The sequence below is a fragment of the Camelus bactrianus genome, chromosome 4 (genome assembly GCF_048773025.1).
Source record: "Camelus bactrianus isolate YW-2024 breed Bactrian camel chromosome 4, ASM4877302v1, whole genome shotgun sequence".
NCBI classification, from domain to species: Eukaryota; Metazoa; Chordata; class Mammalia; order Artiodactyla; family Camelidae; genus Camelus; species Camelus bactrianus.
This window is the reverse complement of record NC_133542.1, coordinates 48805446-48826549: the sequence shown is the minus strand read 5'-3', so window position 1 is coordinate 48826549 and position 21104 is coordinate 48805446. Positions and strand designations below refer to the sequence as shown.

At 40.7% G+C, this 21104-nt stretch overlaps 1 protein-coding gene across 4 annotated transcripts in view; it reads left to right on the top strand.

Moving 5' to 3' along the window:
* GABBR2 (gamma-aminobutyric acid type B receptor subunit 2) overlaps positions 1–21104 on the top strand; it is a 353312-nt gene that overhangs the window by 138100 nt on the left and 194108 nt on the right. For all 4 annotated transcript variants that reach the window (XM_074361881.1, XM_074361882.1, XM_010952930.3 and 1 more), the window contains one exon: positions 17738–17908. In XM_074361881.1, the coding sequence (XP_074217982.1) occupies positions 17738–17908 (171 nt within the window). The remainder of the gene's footprint in view (positions 1–17737; positions 17909–21104) is intronic.

The following is a 21104-nucleotide window of genomic DNA, read 5'->3' as shown; positions in this document are numbered from 1 at the left end:
TACTCTAGGTGGTTCTGTAATGAATGGCTTGATTTTTTAATAGAGCATAGCCTTTCATTTTGAATTATACAGAAGGCTTTGGCTTTGAATCTGTTTACTAAGAAGATTAAATAATTGATTATTTCCATGAGGCCAAGATTGAGCCTTTATACCGTAGGAATCACTCGACTTGAGGAAAAGAATCCTAGGTCAGATGGCTAGACATTATGCCCAAATGCCAATAAGAGCATAATTTCCCCAAACTTCCCCAAGTTCCCACACAAGCGGTTTCATAGTACTGTCCTGGTTTCTCCTAAGATAGCAGGTTGGCTTTGTGTGTGCCAGGGAATGGCTCCCTTCTTGTCCTGGATGTCTTCTGAAACTCCAGGTCCCTTGCTAGAGTAATGGGTACGAGGACCTTCAGCACAGCAAAGCAGCTCAAGCCCAACCCAGCACCCATGCTAGCAAAAAGGGATCTTTGCTCAGTTCTCAGTTTCAGCACAAAACTTCTCTGGGAAGCCTTCCCAGCCAGATCATTGTCTCCAATAGACACATACATAGTACCTGTTTCTCCCTGTCCTGCAGTGTCACCGCAGAGTCAATTGCCAGTTCAGTGTCGAGCTTGCCTGAGAGTTGTCAGCTCCCTCCAGGAGGTGAGACCACATCCCTCTCACTGGCAGCTGGAACCCCTGAGCCAGGCATATGGCCTGGAATTTAGGAGAACCTCCAGGAATCTTTGTTTTTGTTTTGTTTTGAGATTCCTGCTTTCTCAGTCTCTCCTTTTTTGGTAACGTTATGAATTCATGGATCTTTGAAAGTATTTAATAAGTATTTAATAATGGACTATATTCCAATCAGTTGCAGATACCATTTTTTAATGTAGACAGTAGTTTTTGTTGCTCTTATGTTTCTGCCTTTGTCCAGCTTTTTATTTTGAAAAATTCCAAACCCATCAAAAAAGTTAAAAGAAACTACAATGAGCATCATATACCCTCTGCCTAGATTCACCAGTTCTTTGCATTTTGCTGTGTGTGGATTTTCCTCTCCATTTCTGTCCCCTACACAACCCCCTCCCAACACGCACACGCACACACACACATACACACGCACAAACACAAACACACTTTTATTAAAGCACTTGACAATACTTTGCAGTTACAATGACACGTCACCTCTAAATATGTCAGCATGAACCTCCTAAGAACAACTATATTCTCTTACATAGCAATAGTATATTTGTCAACATTTTTAAAAACTAACAGTAATACAATAATATTACCTAATATATGGTTCATAATCAAATTTCCTCAGTTGTCCCCAGAATATCCCTTTTGCCATTTATTTGTAGAGGTGGGTAGGAAGGGATCAAAGGTCCAGCTGGGGAGCATGCATTGTAATTTTCGTCATGTGCTTTTTAGTCTCCGTTAATTTAGAACGTTTCTTCTTTCTTGGGGTCAGGGGAGCTTTCAGGACATTGACCTTTTTTAAAAGCCCAAATCAGTTAGTTTTTCTGTAAAATTTCCCGCAAATCCCAAATCTGGATTTGTTTGATTGTTTCTTCACTATTAGATTCAGGTTAAACAATTTGGATAAGAACACTACTCTTTTAACCATTTTTTTTTTAAAGCTGAAGTATAGTTAATTTACAATGTTGTGTTAGTTTCAGGTGTATAGCAAAGTTATTCAGTTTTATATACATATATATATTCTTCAGATTCTTTTCCATTATTGTTTATTACAAGATATTGCATACAGTTATCTGTGCTATATAGTAGGTACTTGTTTCTGTATTATATATATATATATAGTAGTATGTGTCTGTTAATTCCAAACTCCTAATTTATCCCCCTCAACCAGGGGATAAATCAAATTTGTTAAATTTGATCACTTGGTTAAGGTCACATCTGCTAGATTTATTGTAAAGATACCCTTTTCCCTCAGTAATTATTAAGTGATCTGTGGGGTGAGACTTTGAGACCATATGAATACCTGTCCTCTACAGTCTCTCTCCCAGTGGTTTTGGCATCCATTGATGGTCCTTGCTTGAGTCACTGTTAATTACATTGGGGTTGCATTTTCTAATTCTAGTCTTCCTTCCACATTTAAGCTAGCACTCTTCTCTATAGAAGAGCACTCTCTTTTTGACCCTTATTTTCCCTCCTCCTTCTTCCTTCTCGCTCCTCCTCACTCTACGCCATCAGTTTGGGTGCTTATATTTTACCTGCCTTTGACTTGGAATCAGCCATTTCTCGAAGGATCCCTGATTCTTTCCAGTGGGTAATCATATTTAGAAACCAAAGTCTGCATGCTCATTGCTATTGGGGTTCACTGCTTCTAGATTTTTTCAGTGAACTGAGCTAGAAAATATAAATTTTAATGTTTTAAACAAAAATGTTTAAATTTTAATCTCACCATGAGGAGGTAGTCACACAAATGTGGTATATCCTTGAAGTCACCTGGCCTGGATTCTTCAAAAAACTTAATGTTGCAGAAAGCAAGAACAACAGCAGAAAGGCAGGGGACTGACTGTTCTAGACGAAAAGAGACTAAAAAATACAACAGTCAAATGCAGTGCTTGTGTGTTGATTACATCTGGAATTTTTTAATGTAAAGGACATATTTGGGAAATTGAAATCAATGTGGACTATACATTAGATGATACTGAATTACTAATTCATGTTCATAAGTGTGATGATGCTGTAATGACATAGGAGAATGTCATTCTTTGGAGATGCATTCTGAACTGTTTAGGAATAAAGTGTCACAGTGTTTCCAAGTTAATTTGAAATGTGTCAAAACCAAAAATCTGTGTATGTGTGTGTGTGTACGTATATATGTGTGTATGTATATATACATATATATGTGTATAGATTTATAGAGAGAGGAAAGCAGATGTGGAAAATGGTGAATGGTGAAAGGTATATGGTGGGCATTGTACTGTTCTTTCAACTTTTTTGTAGGTTTGACTGTTTTCACAATAAAAAGCTATGAATGAGTGTGAGGTTGGGAGTCGAGGAGGGACCATATCCCTGCTTAGTTAAGACAATAAAGATGTGTCCAGAAGTCCCTGTACAGACTTCTGTGTGTGATTACATTAGCAACTTGGTATACTCTTAAATGCCTTTGTTTTCAGTTTTCAGGGCTTGATTTTTTTCTTCTTGCCAATTAATTTTATTTTTAAAATATATACAACTTTTAAAATTGAAGTTAAGAAAAAATCTTTTTTTAAACGATTTGCTGTGAAATTTCAGTCTTCCTTTTAAGTTGATTCCCTGTGATTGACATTTTCCCACTAGCTGCATTCCACAGTAGCTTATCTAGAGCTGCTGTTTCTCAGAGCCTCTCTTGCTAGGCTAAATGATTGCAAAACATGGTTTAAGGCATTTTTAAGTGTTTGTTTCTCTCTTTCCTCCAAGAAATTATACCATTTCAGCCTACCCTGCAATGGCTTCTTGGAGAATTCCAGCTAATGCTCAATCTTTGTACATATCCAGTCAGATGAGTTCAATTTTATTAATTTCAGTTGAATTCGATTACAATTTATTGAATTGCTTCAAAGCAGATCTGTGTTTAAGTGTCTTACTTTTGGTGTTATATTTTTAGCTGATTGTATGATCTCTGGGAGAGCATGTAAAATGTGTACAATTTGTATGTGACTCTCTACTCCTCTATACTCAAGACTATATAAGAAGTAGAGAATATTTGGCTCTGATCCAGCTTCCCTCTGTTCTGTGCCACCCCTATAGATAACCATTTTTATTAGTTTTTTAGTTTATTATTCTGGTGTTTCTTATTACAAATATGCACAAACTTCTGTGTGTTTATTCATCTTTCTCCTTCTTATGCAAAAGGGAGCATACTATATACGCTGTTTGCACATTGCTTTTTTTACTTAATTTTCCTGGAGCTCACTGTTTTATCACTGTGTACACTCCTTATTCTTTTTACAGCTGCATAGCACTTCTTTGTGTGGATATACTATAATTTGTACAGCCAGTCCCCTATTGATGGACATTTGGGTTGTTTCCAATCTGTTGGAATAACCTTGGCCACAAGTCATATTTGTGCCAGTGTAAATTGGGGATGGATTCCTAGAAGTGGGATTTCTGGTTCAAAGGGAAAATGCATCTACAATTTTTCTAGAAAATACATCTTTAGAGAATGAATGAGAAAGCTAATGAATAAACTTGATTAAGAAGAGTGGAAAGTAAAAGACTAATATCTAAATGGAGACATAAAACAATTAGACTAAATAATTCTCTTTGTGAGAGAGGCTAGTTTAAAACCCTTCTGGTGATGTTGTCTCTAGGCCAGCAATTTTCATTTTCTCCCATAAGGAGAGAATTTCACCTTGGTTTGTAAATTAAACATAGAATTACAAAATAATGAAATTTTAGAGCTGAAATAAAAATCCACCTGGTACAGTCTTCTTTTAGCAATAAGGAACCTCCGGCCCAGGAGGAGGAGGGACCAAAAGAATGATGAAGTAGAAAACACAAATTTAGTTCAATCCTATCCAATTCCATAAACAATAGGTGAAATATCTGCTTAGTAATAAAGCAAGGAGTCAAATGTGAAACTGTACTACTGAGAGCCCGTGAGTGGTACATGAAGAGCATGGTGGGTCAGACCCCTGAGTGCTTTCTGTCACAACAACATCTCCTTGAACGGAACTCTCACTGTAAAAGGATTTTGTTTCACATCTTTTGTGATATTCTAGGGCATCCAAATGTGGTCATGATGATAAACTGGATCAGGTGGAGGGACTGACTGGCGTTGTGCATTCTGGCTGATGATGTGGGTGGTGATGCTTGCTGAGGGTAGTCTGAAATTACATAATCATGGCGTTGGTCACATTCTGTTTTGATTCCAAGCAGGCGGCATGGAGCTGCAAATGAGTTTAGTCCAGCCCAGCTGTGGACTTGTGCTGTGAGCCTGGCTGGGCAAGTCCTTTGTCTTCCCTGGTCCTCACTGTGTAAAATGAGGAGTTGGACAAGCCCAGGGTGGCTGATAAATGAGCAACGTTGGTGCCATTACTTCCCTCCTCCAGTGTTAATTGCAGATGTAACTAATTGATCACCACACCCTCTTCACTGACTTAATCTACTACCCTGGGCAGCCACTGTCAGACTGTTTATGATGTCACATTGGCTCAAGCCTATTTACCGTTTCTGGCTTGGGTGATTACTTAGGGGTTACCAGCTAGAGTACAGGGCGCCCAGTTAAATTTGAATTTCAGGTAAATAAAGAATAATTTTTTAATTGCAAGTATGTCCCCAATATTGCTAAATACAGCAACCCTCTCCCTTAGGTTGTTTCTACTTCTGCAGTTATTTCTCTTTCTTCTATATAATTAATTTCTTTCATTTTAGAGATCTACTCTCTTTTTGGTACTTCTGACAGTGCCCATTCTCTAGGGCCCAGCTAAGAGTCTAGCTTATTCTATATGGTTTAAACTTATATTATAGTTTAATTTATGGAAAGTGATGGAGATTTGAGTAGATTTTTATTTCTGAGGGTCATATATTCTTTTTGTTTGTTTGTTTCCAACCCTTCATCATTTTTTAAATTGAAGTCAGCTACAATGTGTCAAATTCTGGTGTATAGCATGATGTCCCAGTCATGCACATGTATACATACACTTGTTTTTATATTTTCTTTCATTAAAGGTTATTATGGAATATAGTTCCTTCTGCTATACAGAAGAAATTTTTTTTTAATCTATTTGAGGGCCATATATTCTTGTAAGACTCCTGAGCAAACCTGCAATCCCATGTTCCCCAGACATCATCTGCATATCACTTTCTTGAATTTGCCAAATCTGTATACCACTTGTATTATTAATTTACTTAGTATTTTAAATCAACTATCCTTTCATTTAAATACTATCAATGGAAAATCAGTATAATTTACTAAGAAGAAGTGTAAAAGCAAATAAAGAGAAAACATACCTATTAAGATATAAAATATTAGTCTGGGGCTCACCTAAAATTGTTGGGTGTGCCACCAGCAGTGCACAGAAAACATAACACTGACGAATGCAAACTCCTTGCCGGTTTAGGAATCCCCTCCATGACCCTGGTGAATGATCTTTGAGTATCTCCTTGAATACCTTCAGGGATAGGGAACTCAGTACTATGCAAGGTTTTGATTCATTCTTAAATACCTTATTATTAAATATTTTTTCTTTTACTGAATCCATATCAACCTTATCATATCAGCCATATCTGTCACATACTGATCCTAGTTTTCCTACTTGACAGATATTTGAGTGCTTCTTAATGTGACAGCTTGAGTACTTGTTATCTTACAGTCTTATTGAGGGAAGTAAGGATGCAATTACAATACAGTGTGACAGGTCTGATGGGGATGGGGCAGGGGAGGCGCATTTGGCCTAGGCTGGAGGTGTGGGGAGGTGTTTAGGAAGGCTTCTTCGTGGGGAAATGAGAGAGAGGCTGGTATGCTCTTGGAAGTAAAAGGCTGAGTGAGAGGATGAGAAAGGAAGCTGGAGCCGCAGAAAAGGTGAGGAGTGAGCAGATCAGGTGGGTATTGTAACCCTCCATTAGCATAAGAACTTACTTCCTATAGAACATTTTCATAGCCAGGTTCTAATTTAAAAAAAAAAAAAAAAAGAAAGAAAGAGAAAAGAAAAGAGCCCTGGAGAGGTAGTCAGGATGGAACTCACTCTCTCCATTTCATAAGTAAAGAGACTGAAGCTTAATGAACCGCCGGCAGATGTGCAGCTGACATGTGGAGGAGCTGGGTTTCGCCGTTCTATAGCCACACACCCATGCTCCTTTCCTTGTTCCCTGAGCCCCAGCCCAGCTGGTCCAGGATGACCTTCTCTGCCCTTTGAATCTGTTATCTTGATTTAACTTACTCAGTTTTCCCAGGACTGACCATGAAGCAAATCTCAGAGGTCTAGAGTCCAGAGTTCTGCTCTCCCTTCCTTGGTTATGGGTGGTGTTGGCCCACAAGGGTGAAAGGGACTTATGATGACCCCTTCTCTTGGAGCCCTGATGTCTCTGGGATCCAGACTGTTAGGTACCCGGTGACCTCCACCCTCCTGACCCTTCCATAGTCTCTCGGTCGTGTGTCAGCAGGCAGGTGGCTCATAGGCCCCCACATGAATCTTGGCCTGTCCTGGTTGAGCAATTCCTTGGTACCAGTACTGCTGCCCAGAGCTTTTCTTGATTCTCTTTAGATGCCCAGGTGGCAGGCCTGGCTAACACCATCTTTCGTAGCTACAGAAACCAGTGCTTGCCTTCCTCCTCAGTCCCATTCTATGTGAAAACCATGGTGAGTTCTTGTCTGGAAGGCAAAGCATGGAAGCATTTTGTGAACCCACTGCCTCCCCTTGCCCTTCTTCTCCCTCTTCTCCCATGGCTGCAAAAAGGACTTGGAGACAGTCCTTGAAATGCTCACAGACCAGTCAGTGAAATGGGCCTAACTACCAATCACTTCTCAGGACCCCACAGCAAGGGGAAGAAACAGTGCTGGAAGAACCGAGGGATAGCAGGGAAGGCTTCCTAGAGGAGGTGGCTGTGAGCAGGCCTGGACAAATGTGTAGGAGCTGGCCCTTAAGAGATAAGAGGATCCATCAGATGGAAATGCTGCATCCCCTCCCACTGCAAGCATTGAGCTGGGCCCAGCACACCTTTCCCCCTGTAGATGTGATGTCAACCTATCGACTAATTAGAGGTGCTAAATTGACATGAAGAGACATGATTTTTGCAGTGTAGTAATTAAAAGGCAGTTGGCTTCACAGCTGTGATCACCTGAGAGTACTTCTTACCCCTGAAGACATCAGCTGAAAGCAAAGTGAAAAGGAGCTGAGGAAACCAAAGAGGCTTCTAATGTAATTTGTTAATTTCCTACATTTGTCACCTACACAGCTCTAAGGGGGAAATGGTACATCTCACCAGAAGTTTAAGAGAAAATTAAAGACATATGTTCTCATTGTATGTGATTAGACAAGTAATATAATCATTATTATTATTTTTTAATTAACAATCCATTTTTAAATCACTAGGTTAGGATTTAGAAAGCCTGATTTAGAATTATGTCTCTACCTGGTAGCAGCCACGTCACTGTGAGTAAACCCTTCCATTCACTGAGGCTTCTCATCTGTAAAATGGGTAAACTCTCCTCCACTCTGCCTTGTTTGGGGTTGAGGTATTGAGGGAAACAGCTTTGTAAGTTAAAAGGCTTTTCATAATTGTCACACATAGATTTTTGTACATAATTGTACCATCCAATTCTCATAATGTCTAAGTTGAGAAGTTGTGATCTAACATTAGTAATCATTAATTGGGTGCCTGCATTATTCCGATCCTCAGAGTAGCCCTGAGATGGCAGGGGGTGCTTGTCACCCCAGTTTACAGAGGAAATAGATCCCCAGAGGTGAAGTAATGTTCCTGAAGTTGCATGGTGAGTGGTGTAGCTGGCATTTAGACCCAGCCTGTCCAAGCCGAAACCTGAAATTCTTACCCTTATGGACCACACCGCTTTCTCAGCACTGGCTTAGTTTTGCTCTATTTTACTCCCATTTTTAACTTAAAAAGGGAGAAAAAAACGATTTGAGGAAGTCATATTTGTTTTGCAACCTTCTTTGCATAAAACAATGATAGAAATGCTATGGAAGGGAGCTAAGAATGAAATAAAAATCACAGAATGCCACATGAAAAAAATTGTATCTGAAAGAGCAAAAAATTAAGTTACTTTACAATTTAATATTTACAAATAAATAAAAGCTCCTTCTCTTAAACTGGGTGATAGACAGTTGGATATTGATTTTGTTATGACTCCTTGAACTGAACATATATATTTCATACACTTATATACATAGTTTATATTGCTTAATAAATGTTTAAAAAGAAAAATGTGAAGAATTTTCTCTTCAGTAAAAAATCAAATATACATGAGTTTTGTTTCATATAATTGAATTGGACCATCTTAGGCAGTCAAAAGCGTAATAAGCCACGGATTCAGTACTGTTTTTCTTTTAAGCAAATCTTATTTTTTTCTTCTCCCTTCTTTTAAATGGCTGCAGTTTTTTGTCATCTTGTACCTGGCTGCCTCCCTAAGAAGCAGTCTTGTTATTGGATAGAAAACTACATTTCAAGAACAAAAGTTTCAAGTTCGAGCACTAGCCCTTGCCACTTGCTAACATGTGACTCTGAGCTCGTCACTTAACTCTCTGAGCTTCAGCTTCCTCGGCTATAAAATGAGAGTAATAAAGTCTACCTGTATCATGGGGTTTTGTGAAGATCAAAGTTAGATGAAAGCAGGAAATGAGTTTTGGAAATTATTCATCACAGAGAAGAAGCATAGCAATCTGTGGGTTGAGTGAAGCCTGTGACGTTAGTCTTCCTGCTCTGCCAGTTGCTGTCTGTGTGACCAGGTGCAATTGACTTAACCTCTCTGAGCCTCAGTCTTCTCATCTGAAAAATACAGCTCAAAATATTATCTACCTCATAAGGTGGTTTTGCACATTCAGCGACAAAGTGAGCCCTTCAAGCCTACCCATACACACAAGACTTGTCCCACTGCAGGTGCTGAGTAGGCAATACCTTCAAGGAGTCAAAATATCTGAGTTCAAATTCCATCTGTGCCCCTTGCTGGCCGTGGAGACTTGGGCATGTCACTGTGCCTTCCTCAGCCTCAGTTTTTCCATCAGGAACACAGACAACCATGCCTTCCCCGTCTCCCTCACGAATTGTTGCGAGTCCACAGTAAGGACACAGCTATGGACATGAGTGGGAAAAGCTGAACTCCTGTGCACCTCTGAGTGATTAAAACTAAAATTCATCAACAGAAAGGAGAGACAGTTAACTCCAGGTGGTTCCAGAAGAGGTTTTGAGCCTCAGAGCAAGACTACACATACTGCCTGGCCGGCCTTGGTGGGAGTAGGGCCCCAAGAACTTGCCCGAATGCCAGACTTTCATTCTCTGTTCTTAACTCGGTAAATGCTTTGTGGCCACCCCACGTCACATTAATCTCACGGGTGTCTATGTTGAGGCACTTTGTGTCCAAACAGTTTTTCTCCAAGGCTTGGGCGCAGCAGTGACCTGGCATAGATCTCAAGTGGACCCCAGTTCCCAACGCACACAGCCTGGTGCCTTTGTATACATCCTGGCACTGGCCACAAACAGGGTTTTGTCAGAAGCTTCCTGAGAAAGTTGTGCTCCATTCATCTTGGCTGAAAGAAACCCTAGATGACAAATACCTCCCTCATTTAATTACAGAAACAGTCAGCAAACCCATGGAAGAAGATTAAACCAAGCGGAGAAAAGAGCAAAGCCTCAATCATCTTCTCCCCCCTTGGATCTGGTCAGCATTTCTCACCTAGGATTTAGCAACTAGGGCCACTCTTGGTTATACTTTCCATCTGAAAAATGGTTTATTTCTGCAGAAAGGTGAAATTCAGAGGCCCCAAATTAGGTAAAGAAGGAATTGCATTTAGAGAAGAATTCATCAATGGCTGAGAATTTAATAAAGATCCTGAAATGGGGAGGTGTATTTCTATTTTTCATCTAGGCTTATATCTGCAAAGAGAAGTGAGACACAATGGCAATTATCAGAATAAATCAGATCAAATGAAACACACACCCACACAAAAGTAACAAACTCCTTAATCATTTTCCTCCATTGTTGGAGAGAGAAGTATAGAGTTGTGTGGTTGCAAGGAATCTTTGAAATCTTTGGTTCAATCCATCATTTTTAGAGATGAGAAAAACAGACACCCACAGATGAGAAATGCTTTGCCTTGTTCTTGAAGTCACAGAGACGGGATTAAGCCTGGTTTTCCAGCTCCCTAGAGTACCCTTGTAGTTGTCTTCATTCTCCTGCTCTCGCTGTCTGTGGGCGCTTGATGTGAAAGAGACTCACAGTTCAACATGCAGAACCCAAACTTTCACAGGATATTTCATGGCCAGCCGGAGCTTCCCACCCAGAGGGAGATGCTGATGGCTCTCTTCCCATCCCATGCTGCTGGTTAAAGGGTGTGTCTTCCCGGAATCTCCCAGGATCAACCATGCCCACCATGGACACTTGCTATGTTTGAGTAGCCTTGAAATAAGCTGTCTCTTCCCTGGGCTAGTGGGTCTGAAGAATAAACAAGCCCTGGATCATTACCCTGTCTCATCTGGGACTGATGGGTCAGAGCTGGTTGAAGAAACAGAACTGGATGTGAAGTCAAAAGACCAATTCCATATTTCCAGTACTTGCACAGCTTGTATCACCTTTCTGGGCCACAGTTTCTTCAGCTGTAAAATGGATGGTAAATTTTACCTCGAAGAACTAAGGGACTCTGAGACTCACTGACATTCTAGATGTTTGGAAGCTTCATCGATTATAAAGTGGATGGAACAGGATTGAGAAAATCCTACCCAAATTTGCCCCCTGGCACTTGGGCCCTTGCCTCATAAAATGACAATTGTCCTGAAAAATAATACAGATTACCCCCTCTTTCCTCCACAATCTGTTCAGGACCCAGGGCTTCTACAGAAAATTGGGCAGCTGCGCCTCTCTCCTCATGGTTGTTGATCTTTGAGGCAACCAAGATGCTTTTTCTCTTCATTCTCGTTTATCTTTCTAAATTCAAACAGAGCTATAAATTCCTAGAAAAAGCTATATAAAGTGGACAGGAGGGCACAAGGAGTGAAACAGAAACCTCTAAAGTAAGTTTCATGGGCAAAAAAGAAAATCTCTGGCAGCAATGCATGACAGGAATTTAATGTACTGTGTTAACCAGAGTATCAGAAAATCATGCACTCATTAACACAGACAGCATAAGATGGGAGCCTACTAGACACCAAAAATCTGTGCTCAAATACTTGTTCTCCAGTTTTCTGAGAAAAAATACTAAATTATAATGTAAACAGACAGCAGATAGGGCCAAATGCAACCCATATATTGTCTTTTGATGGGCTGCCTCAGAAAATACCTGCCTTGCTTTTGAGGATGAGTACATTGAAATCATCTAACATTCAGCCTTTGAAGAAATACTGCAAAAATAATCAAAGATGCACAATATCCAGAAGAAGCAGAGGAAGAGCTCACCTCTGAAGATGAGCTATTGTAGGATACAGAAGAAAATTTTAGAAAGACTTTTGGCATCCTCCGTCATATGCAGAAAAATACATGGTCTCCATGAAATATGAGATAAGAGGATGTGGCGAAAAGGGATATGATCGTAAAAAATTACTAGGAAATGGAAGAAGTCAAAAACAATAAAAAATATGTCTGGGACAGTAAAGCTCAAACTGAGACTGTTGAAATGCAAATCAACAAACCTGAACAAGGAACTTGAATGGCTAACATGTTTCTGTACAGCTACTCAATCATATTATGGTCAAAGGGCTGCAGAGTCTATTAATATTGAAGTGCTAACTTATCCCCAAAAGCTGAGCAAAAAGTAGAAAGTCAGATAATACCAAACGTTGGTCAGTATGTGAAGAAATAAGAACCCTTGTGCACCACTGCTGGGATTGTGGCTGATGCAGCCATTTTATCAGAAGTTAATGAAACTGGATATGCACATACCCTGTAGTAAAAGAGACAGAACACAATAAGATGGTCTTCCAGAACTCAGAGGACAAGGACCAAGAGATGAAATCATGGAAAAAATAGGACAGTTATGGATTTGGGAAATGAAAGACAACGTGTAGATAATCAGATATTTCAGTGGAGAGGCAAGGATATATATGAATATTAACATAGCATAAATATAATAAATATAGTATTGTGTATACTATATTTATATGATAAATAATACATTTATACATACATATATTTTTTGGTTGAAAGATGAGTGTGTAGATTGAAGGACTCCCTGTGTCCCAGATAAAATCAAGATTGCCACACCCAGAATGATCTTGGCAAATTTTTTGAATTCTAAGAATAAAGAAAAAAAAAATCCTTCAGACATCCAAGCAGAGAAAATCAGATACCTACTAATGAACAACAATCAAACTATCCCCAGATTTCTCTTCTGCATCACTTTGTAATTTCAAAGGGGAAAAATGGTAGCCCAAGAATTTTATACCCAGATAAATTCTACATGAGTCAAGGCAGCAGAGGTTCACTCTCAGCAAGTTTTCAACCCTTTACCCTCCTTCAGAGTATGAAAAGATATTCCAGCAGGTTAAGACAAGAAGCAAGATTAATACATCCAGAATGGAGAAGAGTGGATATGTAGTTTGAATACCAAAGGGAACAAAAGGAAACAAAAAGGAAGCATTAAAAGAAAGAATAAGACTTCCAACAGAATGATAAATGCAAGACCAAGTATTTATTGCAGCAGTAAGTGTGTATTTTGAAATCCACTCCATGTACTTGTTTCAGGAAATATACTTAAATATAATCTTAATAGAATACAAATAAAAGATGGATCTCAGCCATGGCAGGCAAGTGTGATAAAAAAATAAAGGGTTTCAATATTAATATTAAGTAAGATACTCAATATTAATATCGAGCAAGATATATGAAACAAACAGCAATAAAATGATGAAGAGGGTTATTTTGCCTTGATAAATACTTTAATCCTCAGCCCACTCAATTATTATCTACTAATTACCTGCTATTTGCATTTGAAAAGGGTATACATTGCTGAAAAATAAAGACGTAATGAACATTTATCCTCAAAACAACATAAAATCAAAGCATGTAAAGCAAAAACTGCTGAAGAATATGGAAATGTCATGACAACAGGGAAAAATTTAACAAACCTCTCAGTTTTTGATAGGTGAAGTAAACAAAAATACAAAACATGTGTTAATAATATGATTAATTAGTTAGATTGTATCTCTTATACATAAGAAGTCTGATAATTTTATAGCTTACAACCAGAGACTGCATCTGTTTTTCCAGCCACCATGAAACTTTTACAAAAATTGATTGTATAATAGGCTGCCAAAAAAAAAATTCTCAATAAATTCCAAGAGCAGAAACTGTACACTCCAAATTCTCAAAACAATCCAATAAACCTAGAAATGATAAAACTATAAAATAAATTAAAAAGTACTCTCTGAAATAAATCCTTGGTTAGGGATTAATTCGAAGCCTCAATCATAGTCTGTTTAGAAATGAACTTGGTTGTGTGAAATAAGGCAGGAGAGCCCAGAAAGACTAGGTCTTGGAGTTAGGACTCTAATGGTAGCAGGCCTAGTGTTGCAGGTGCTGGGTGACTGCTCGGGGAGGAAGCCCTGGCAAACACACAGGAGGCAGGGGACAGCCATCGGAGGGAGAAAGAGCACTGGTGTTAGAGTCCTTTAGACCTGGCTTTGAATTCTGCTTCTGCCTCTTACTGACTGTGATGGGTATCTCAATTTCTCCCTATTTCTTGGCCTCAGTCTGTTATATTCGAGACTAGGGGTGCTGAACCCTCAGTTCAACAGCGGTTCTCAACCCTCAGCTTGGGAAGCTTCTAAATAATACTGATGCCTCGGCTGTATGCCCACAGAGTCTGATTCGCTTGTTTTAGCATGGGACCAAATCATGAATATTTTTAAAACTGTCCGCATGTGATTCTAATGTGCAGCCAGAGTAGAGAACCCCAGAACTAGATGATTTCTCGGGTTCCTCCAGTTCAGCAGTGCTGCTGGGCACCTGCGGTCTTTGCCGATGGAAGAAAGTTTTAGGAGGCTAAAGCCAGAGGAACAGTGATGCAAAGCAATCTAATCAAAGTGTGCATTATCTCAAATGGTGCAGAAAATGTCAGCACCAGTTAATATTTTGCACCCAACATGATTTAGACCCGGGGCATATATTGTACTCCAAGCCCATTGTAAACACAATGGGCCATTTATGCGCTGAACAGTAACCACTGTAATTACCTACAGGGCAAACATATGAGGTTGTTCAAGCAACAATTAATTGTGGACCTGGAACTAATGGGACAATAACAGCAAAGTATCAACCAGAGTGTGATTCAGAAATCACATCAGAAAACCAATATTTTCCAAATTGTATTAGATAAGCATTTTTGGGGATGCGATGGTACATATACCGTTCCTGGTCCTGAAATAGTTGCTCTTTGATTTTTCAAAAAGCTCCTTCTTACACTGGTGACCGTAGGAAGGTGGAAATATTGTTTTAATCTCGAGAGAAGGACCACAGACACTAAGTTTGAGCAGACTGTAGAGAGCTTCCATTTCTTGCACTCACTATGGGACCTAAGTACCACCTTCAGGCAGGGGTGCTGACCTTATTTGGTTGATTCTCTTTGTGAATCTGATGGAAACCATGGATACTCTTTTCAGAAAAATGTGCATGTCTGTATGCACATACATGCTCACCAAGCTTTTTCATACAGTTTTCAGGGAGTTCTCAGATACCTTGCAGCCCCTCTGTGCTCTTACTGCATCATCATGATCCAGCCTCTGTTTGCACACCTCCAGAAACAGGGATCTCACTACTTCCAACAGCAGGCCTCCCCTTGCTGGACAGTTTAGGATGTGAGTGTGTGTCCTCAGTGTGTCCAGCTGGATTTTCCTTTCTGTAGGTTCTTCCCATTGACCTTTATTCTACCCAGAATTTTTTTTTTAATAGTCGATCTATCCAGTCTTGGAATGATACCCTGTCTTTGTGGAGATCTTAGAAATTGGTTCCTATAAGTGCTGTCTAGCTCCGGGTGACAGCTGATGGTTTGTTGTGTGTTCAGCTCTAACAACAGGACCTATAGAGGCTGCTGAGTGGATGCAGGTGATCCAGGGATTCTAGGTAGTGGCTGTCTACCATCAGAGCCAGCTCAAGAAAAGGGGCAAATCTCCATTGCCCTGCTCTGTTGAAGTCTTGCGGGTGGGGGGTAGTGCGTCACTGGGTGACAGGAGGAGCAATAAACTTCAGCTGGGGCCTACGGGTTCCAGGATGTTATTTCCCTGGATGCTGGAGTTAGACTCTGGGATATATTGGATCTAGAGCTGCTGGGACAGCAGGGGTTGGGGAGACAGCCTGTGGCAGCAGAGAGGGATCTTGCTTCAGCCTTGCCCTCTCTGGATCGAAGACTTAAATGAAACAAAAGAAGGAAGAAAAGAAAGAAAGCAGAGAAGGGTGGAGGGAAGTGGGAAAGGAGGGGAGGGGAGATGACAGACAGACTAGAAGGAACCATGGAGGAATTCTTTTATAATGTCAGAGTGGGAAAGGCCTTTCTAAATATGACATAAAACCTGAAGACAGAAAAGAAACAAATGATAATTTCAGCCACAGTAAAAAAAAAAAAAAAAAAAAAAAAAACACTTCTATACGGCAAATGACACCATAAGAAACATCAAAAGAAAAAGTGCAAACTGGGGGGAAATTAGCAACTTATATCACAAAGGGCTAATCTTACTATAAAAGATCACTTCTACCAACCAACAAGAAAAAGACTCAGAGTCCAATTGGAAAACAGGCAAAGGATGTGACGAGTTTCCAGAAAGAAATTGCAAATTGCTCTTTAGCATAAGAAGAGACACTCAACCTCACTCAACCTCAAATGCAAATCAGAACTACAAGATGCCATTTTTCCACCATCATACTGCAAAGATCAAAAAATTTGATAACAGCCTTCCGTGGATGAGGCTGAGCGGAAGAGAAGAGCAGAGATCAGAGGAAATGTTATAGAAGGAATGACATTTAAGCTGGGCTCTGTAGGACAGATAATTAAAATCCAATTTAGCAACTTATTGGCACTTAAAAGAAAAAGAAGAAATAATAAAGGGAAAGATGGACAGATTTGACTACTGAGTGTAAATTAAAATATACACACACAAAATGTAAAAGCAAACAAACTGGGATATTTGCAGCAACTGTAATAGCCTGAGTTTAAATGCTAAATGTATAAAAGTCTTCGTTAAACTCTGTGAGAAAAGCATTAGAATACCACTCAAAAAATAAACAAGAGACATACAAAAGCAATTCCTAAAATAGGACATATGACTGGTTAACATCCACATGGGAAAAGGTTCAACATGTATAACCAACAAATGCAACGTGATTCCAGTTTTTTGGTGATAAATCATAAATAAATTAGAGAGATGTTCTATTTTCCTTCTGTTGACAAGAATGTTGGCCCTCTAATTATTCCTGACTAGCGGGTGTGTAAATTGACATGATTTGTCGGGGAAATAAGTATAAAGTCTTTAAATGCTCATATCCTTTAACTGGGACATTTCACATCCTAGACTCTAGCCTACAGAAATAGCCTGAAATACAGGGAAAAAATACTATACACAAAGATGCTTATAGAATAATACAACAATAATGACAAATTAGAAACAGCCTAAATGCACCCAAATTAGACATAATTCAATAAATTATGGTATGTTCATATGCTGGAATATTATGCAGCTAATAAAAAATTTACATGTTAAAATATTTACAGGAAGTTTTAACAGGATGGTTAAATGCTTGTAGGATAATAAGTGAAGGAATAAATAGTTAAATTGTGTATGTAGAATGATCCCAAGAATCTTTTTTTTAAAACATCGCCATGCAGGAGAAAGGATCAGAAGGAAACAGATGACAATATTAATGACTGTTTTGGGGGAAGGATAAATTATTGGTCCGTTTTTTCCTCCTTTCTCTTTATTTTGCATTTTTAAAACCTCTTAAATTATAATGTGTTGCTTTTGCAATAAGAAGGCTTAAAAAATATTTTACCTGTGTGTTCGTACCCCAAGTGAGAACTAAAGACCTCTGTTCCCTTAGGAAAGATCCTGGGCTCACAGCTGTGAGGTTCCCCCAGTGAAAGTGCTGCCTCTTTTGTGTTTTTCAGCTCTCCTTTGCTGCAACCACGCCTGTTCTAGCTGATAAGAAGAAATACCCTTATTTCTTTCGGACAGTCCCATCAGATAACGCGGTGAATCCAGCCATCCTGAAGTTGCTGAAGCACTACCAGTGGAAGCGAGTGGGCACGCTGACTCAGGACGTGCAGCGCTTCTCCGAGGTACGCCCCACCAAGAGGCATGCCCTCACCCACCTGTTAGCGCTGTCACCTCCGGGCAAGGGGCAAGACGGCTCAATCAAGGATGGGCACTGTCATGTCCCGGGGCCTTTAAGCTGTTGAGGAATTTGTGCATGAGACAGGGATGACCTCCAACCTGTACAGCTCACGAGTGGAACCTCCTCTTTCATTTTGTCTTTCAGCCGAATTTATCCCCTCCCTGCCCCACCCCACCCCCTGCAGGTGTGTTGTCCTTGCTGCTGACCTATAGTGACCATCTAAACCCATGAGGTGCCGCCTAGAGCATTTCTTCTGTGAGGAATTTTGGGAGGAGCTGACTTGGAATGAAGATTCCAAAGTCACTGTGGATTGGGTGGTTTTGGGGGGTTTTGTTTGTTTTAATAACTTACCAATATACATCAGTACTTGGTGTTCTGAGATTTTCTTGTTGTTGTTGTTTTACCAAAAAAAAAAAAAGCCAGAATATATACAGTAAAAAAAGAACAGGTTTGCTTTACCCAATCCCCCTAAATCCACGTTCTCTTCCAAATCTAGTCCTACTTTCTGCGTAGTATTCATCTGTCAGGCCTTTTTCAGTATTTGTTTAAACCCAAATGTCTTCATACTAGATACATTGCTTTTTTCACTTTACAACAGATCTTAGAGATCTTGATTGACTTTATTCTTATTAGTGGGCTGTGGTGTTCTGTCAGATAGATGGTAATTTATTGAATGTTTACAGCTTTCTGATATCACAGACAATACCTTCCCGTGGAGGTGTGCATCTTCATAATAGATTTCTAGAAGTGGAATTACTGGATCATTTAAAATGTTGAGACAAATTGACCTCCAATTTTTAGTCCCTCCGGTGGCATTTGAAAATTCCCATTTCCACACATCTTTACTAACAGGATATTAGCAAATCTAAAAAGTTTTCCCCACTCAGCTGAGTTGCAGAATGGTTTCTGTTTTTCTTCCCATTCTCCTTAGAGTTCCTACTTTCCTTTCTTCTCCCCTGTATGCTCTTGGTACTCAGAGCCTCCCAAAGAGATACAACATTCCAGGTTTGCTTAGCAGCCCAATAGAAAAAACAAAAACAAACAAACAAACAAAAAACTGAGCAGTCTTGTGGGAAAGTGTGTGAGGCAGGTATCCAGGCAGACCTCAGTGATATGAATCAGAGAGGACACAGCCCTTCTACCAGTAGGGGATGCTGGGTGTGGGGTGGGGGAGATGGGGCAGAGCAGGGCTGGGAATCACCAGACCTAGTTTCCACTCCAGCTCTGCGCTTCCCTTTCTGAGACTCTGCCCTGTCTCTCCCCAGGGAAAGAGAGGCCACTGCATGCCTTGGCTGTGCAGCCTTGGAGAAGTCACCTCACTTCTCTGAGTTGTGGTTTCGTACCCTGTAAAATGAGGACAACAGCACTTCCCATGCCTATCCTGCAGGACTCTTGCCAAAATCAGATGAGACATGAATTTCAAAGATCTTTGTGAAGTTTATGCACAGAGAGGGATGTTCTCATAGGTGTTTGAAAAGCAGAAGTGTTTGGCCCCACTATCTCTGGTCATCCAAACAAGGCCAGTTTTTCCCCCCAACAAGACTGGTTCTCATCTTCCCACCTCTGTTTCGCAGTCCCTAGGGAGAGGCACAAAGGGAATTTGACCTCCAGTGGGCATGACTCACTGCCAAACACTGAAGAGGCTTTTGCTGGAAGCCTGCCCTTTATAGAGCAGCCACAAATGTTCTGAAATGAATGTGAAACAGGTTAATGGTGAGGGTGGGGAGGGCCAGTCCCATGGCCCCATTAACACAGGCTCTGCTGCTATTTGGGGGGACCTGACTTTCTCCAGTATAGTCTTTGGCTGACAGAGCCTCAGGGGCCCTTAGAGACACCTCTCGCAACCTCCTTTTTGTACAGAAGGGGAGACTGAGGCCCAGAGTGGAAAAGGGACACAGTCCAGGATTTCAAAGCACCTCTGAAGTCATGAAATGATTGGTCACAGAAAAGCTGGGATTGAATCCTGGGGTCTGCACTCCCAGTTGTTCTTTCTATCTATAACTTCCTGTAGTCACATGGAAACTACCTGTGTGTAGACTCCAAGTTTTGAAAAACCCCAAATCCTTGGTCTAAAGAGGATAAATAATCAGCCCCAACTTGGTTGAGTGCTTTATGGATTTCCAAACACTCTCACAGCCAGTTGCCCTGGAGGGAGAGGTTATGGTTCCCATTTTACAGATGAGAAAACTGAGGTTCACAGAGGGTGGGTGCTTTCTTGCGCTGGGGCACATACTGGTAAAGAACCCAGCTGACACTCTGGACTGTTGTTCAGTGTCTTCTCCATTACATTGTCCTCACTGGGGTCAGCTATTGGCAGTTTGGTACCATAGCTCCATCCCTGCACAGCTGTGTTAGGGCCTTCAGCTGGGTTTCAGGGCAGCTCAGCGGGAAACCTCTTTTCTGAGGACAGGATGTTGCTTGGTGGTATTGCTGGCAAGAACCCCTCTCGATTTAAATCTGTCAGCCCAGCTGACTCCTCTCTGTGCCCAAGGGCTTTGGCATCCCTCTCCCGATGTCTGGGCTGCATTGTTGGAGTGCAGGCCCTGGAAACTCGCCAGGGGCTAACAGCTTTTTCTGAGTGCAAAGGAAACTGGATTCCTTTTATGAAAGTGGTCGATCAGCAGCGTCAAGCACTTCTGTTCCCGACTGGTACACTGGAAGGAATGTCAAATGAAAGCAATCCTGAATTTGGAGGAGGGTGCTGGGGGATGAACCTTAACCCTGTGCAATTTATTACATTGGGACTGAAAGGGTTGGAGGGCTGACAGCTGAGGGCCATCCCACCTCGTGACCAGCTGCTCCACCTTTTCAGCCACTGAGATTCAAGGCTAGTGCGTGGTGACCCAGAGGCTGCTGGGGACTTAGATCAGGTGTGCTGATCTCTAGGTCCCGCTTTGTCAATTCACTTCACCTTGTTGGCGCAGATGGATCAAACCTAGAGCTTCTGCCAGAACAAATGAGGGTCCGTGGGGAATCCCAGTGGCAGAAAAGGTGGCGCTTGCTTCAGGCCTGCCCTCTCTGGGTCAAAGACTTAGAGGAGAGAAGAAGGAAGGACTTGGTACCATATATGGGCTGATCTCTAAGCCCAGCTTTGCCAAGCAGTGTTTGTGTGACCCCAGGCAATTCACTTCACCTCAGTG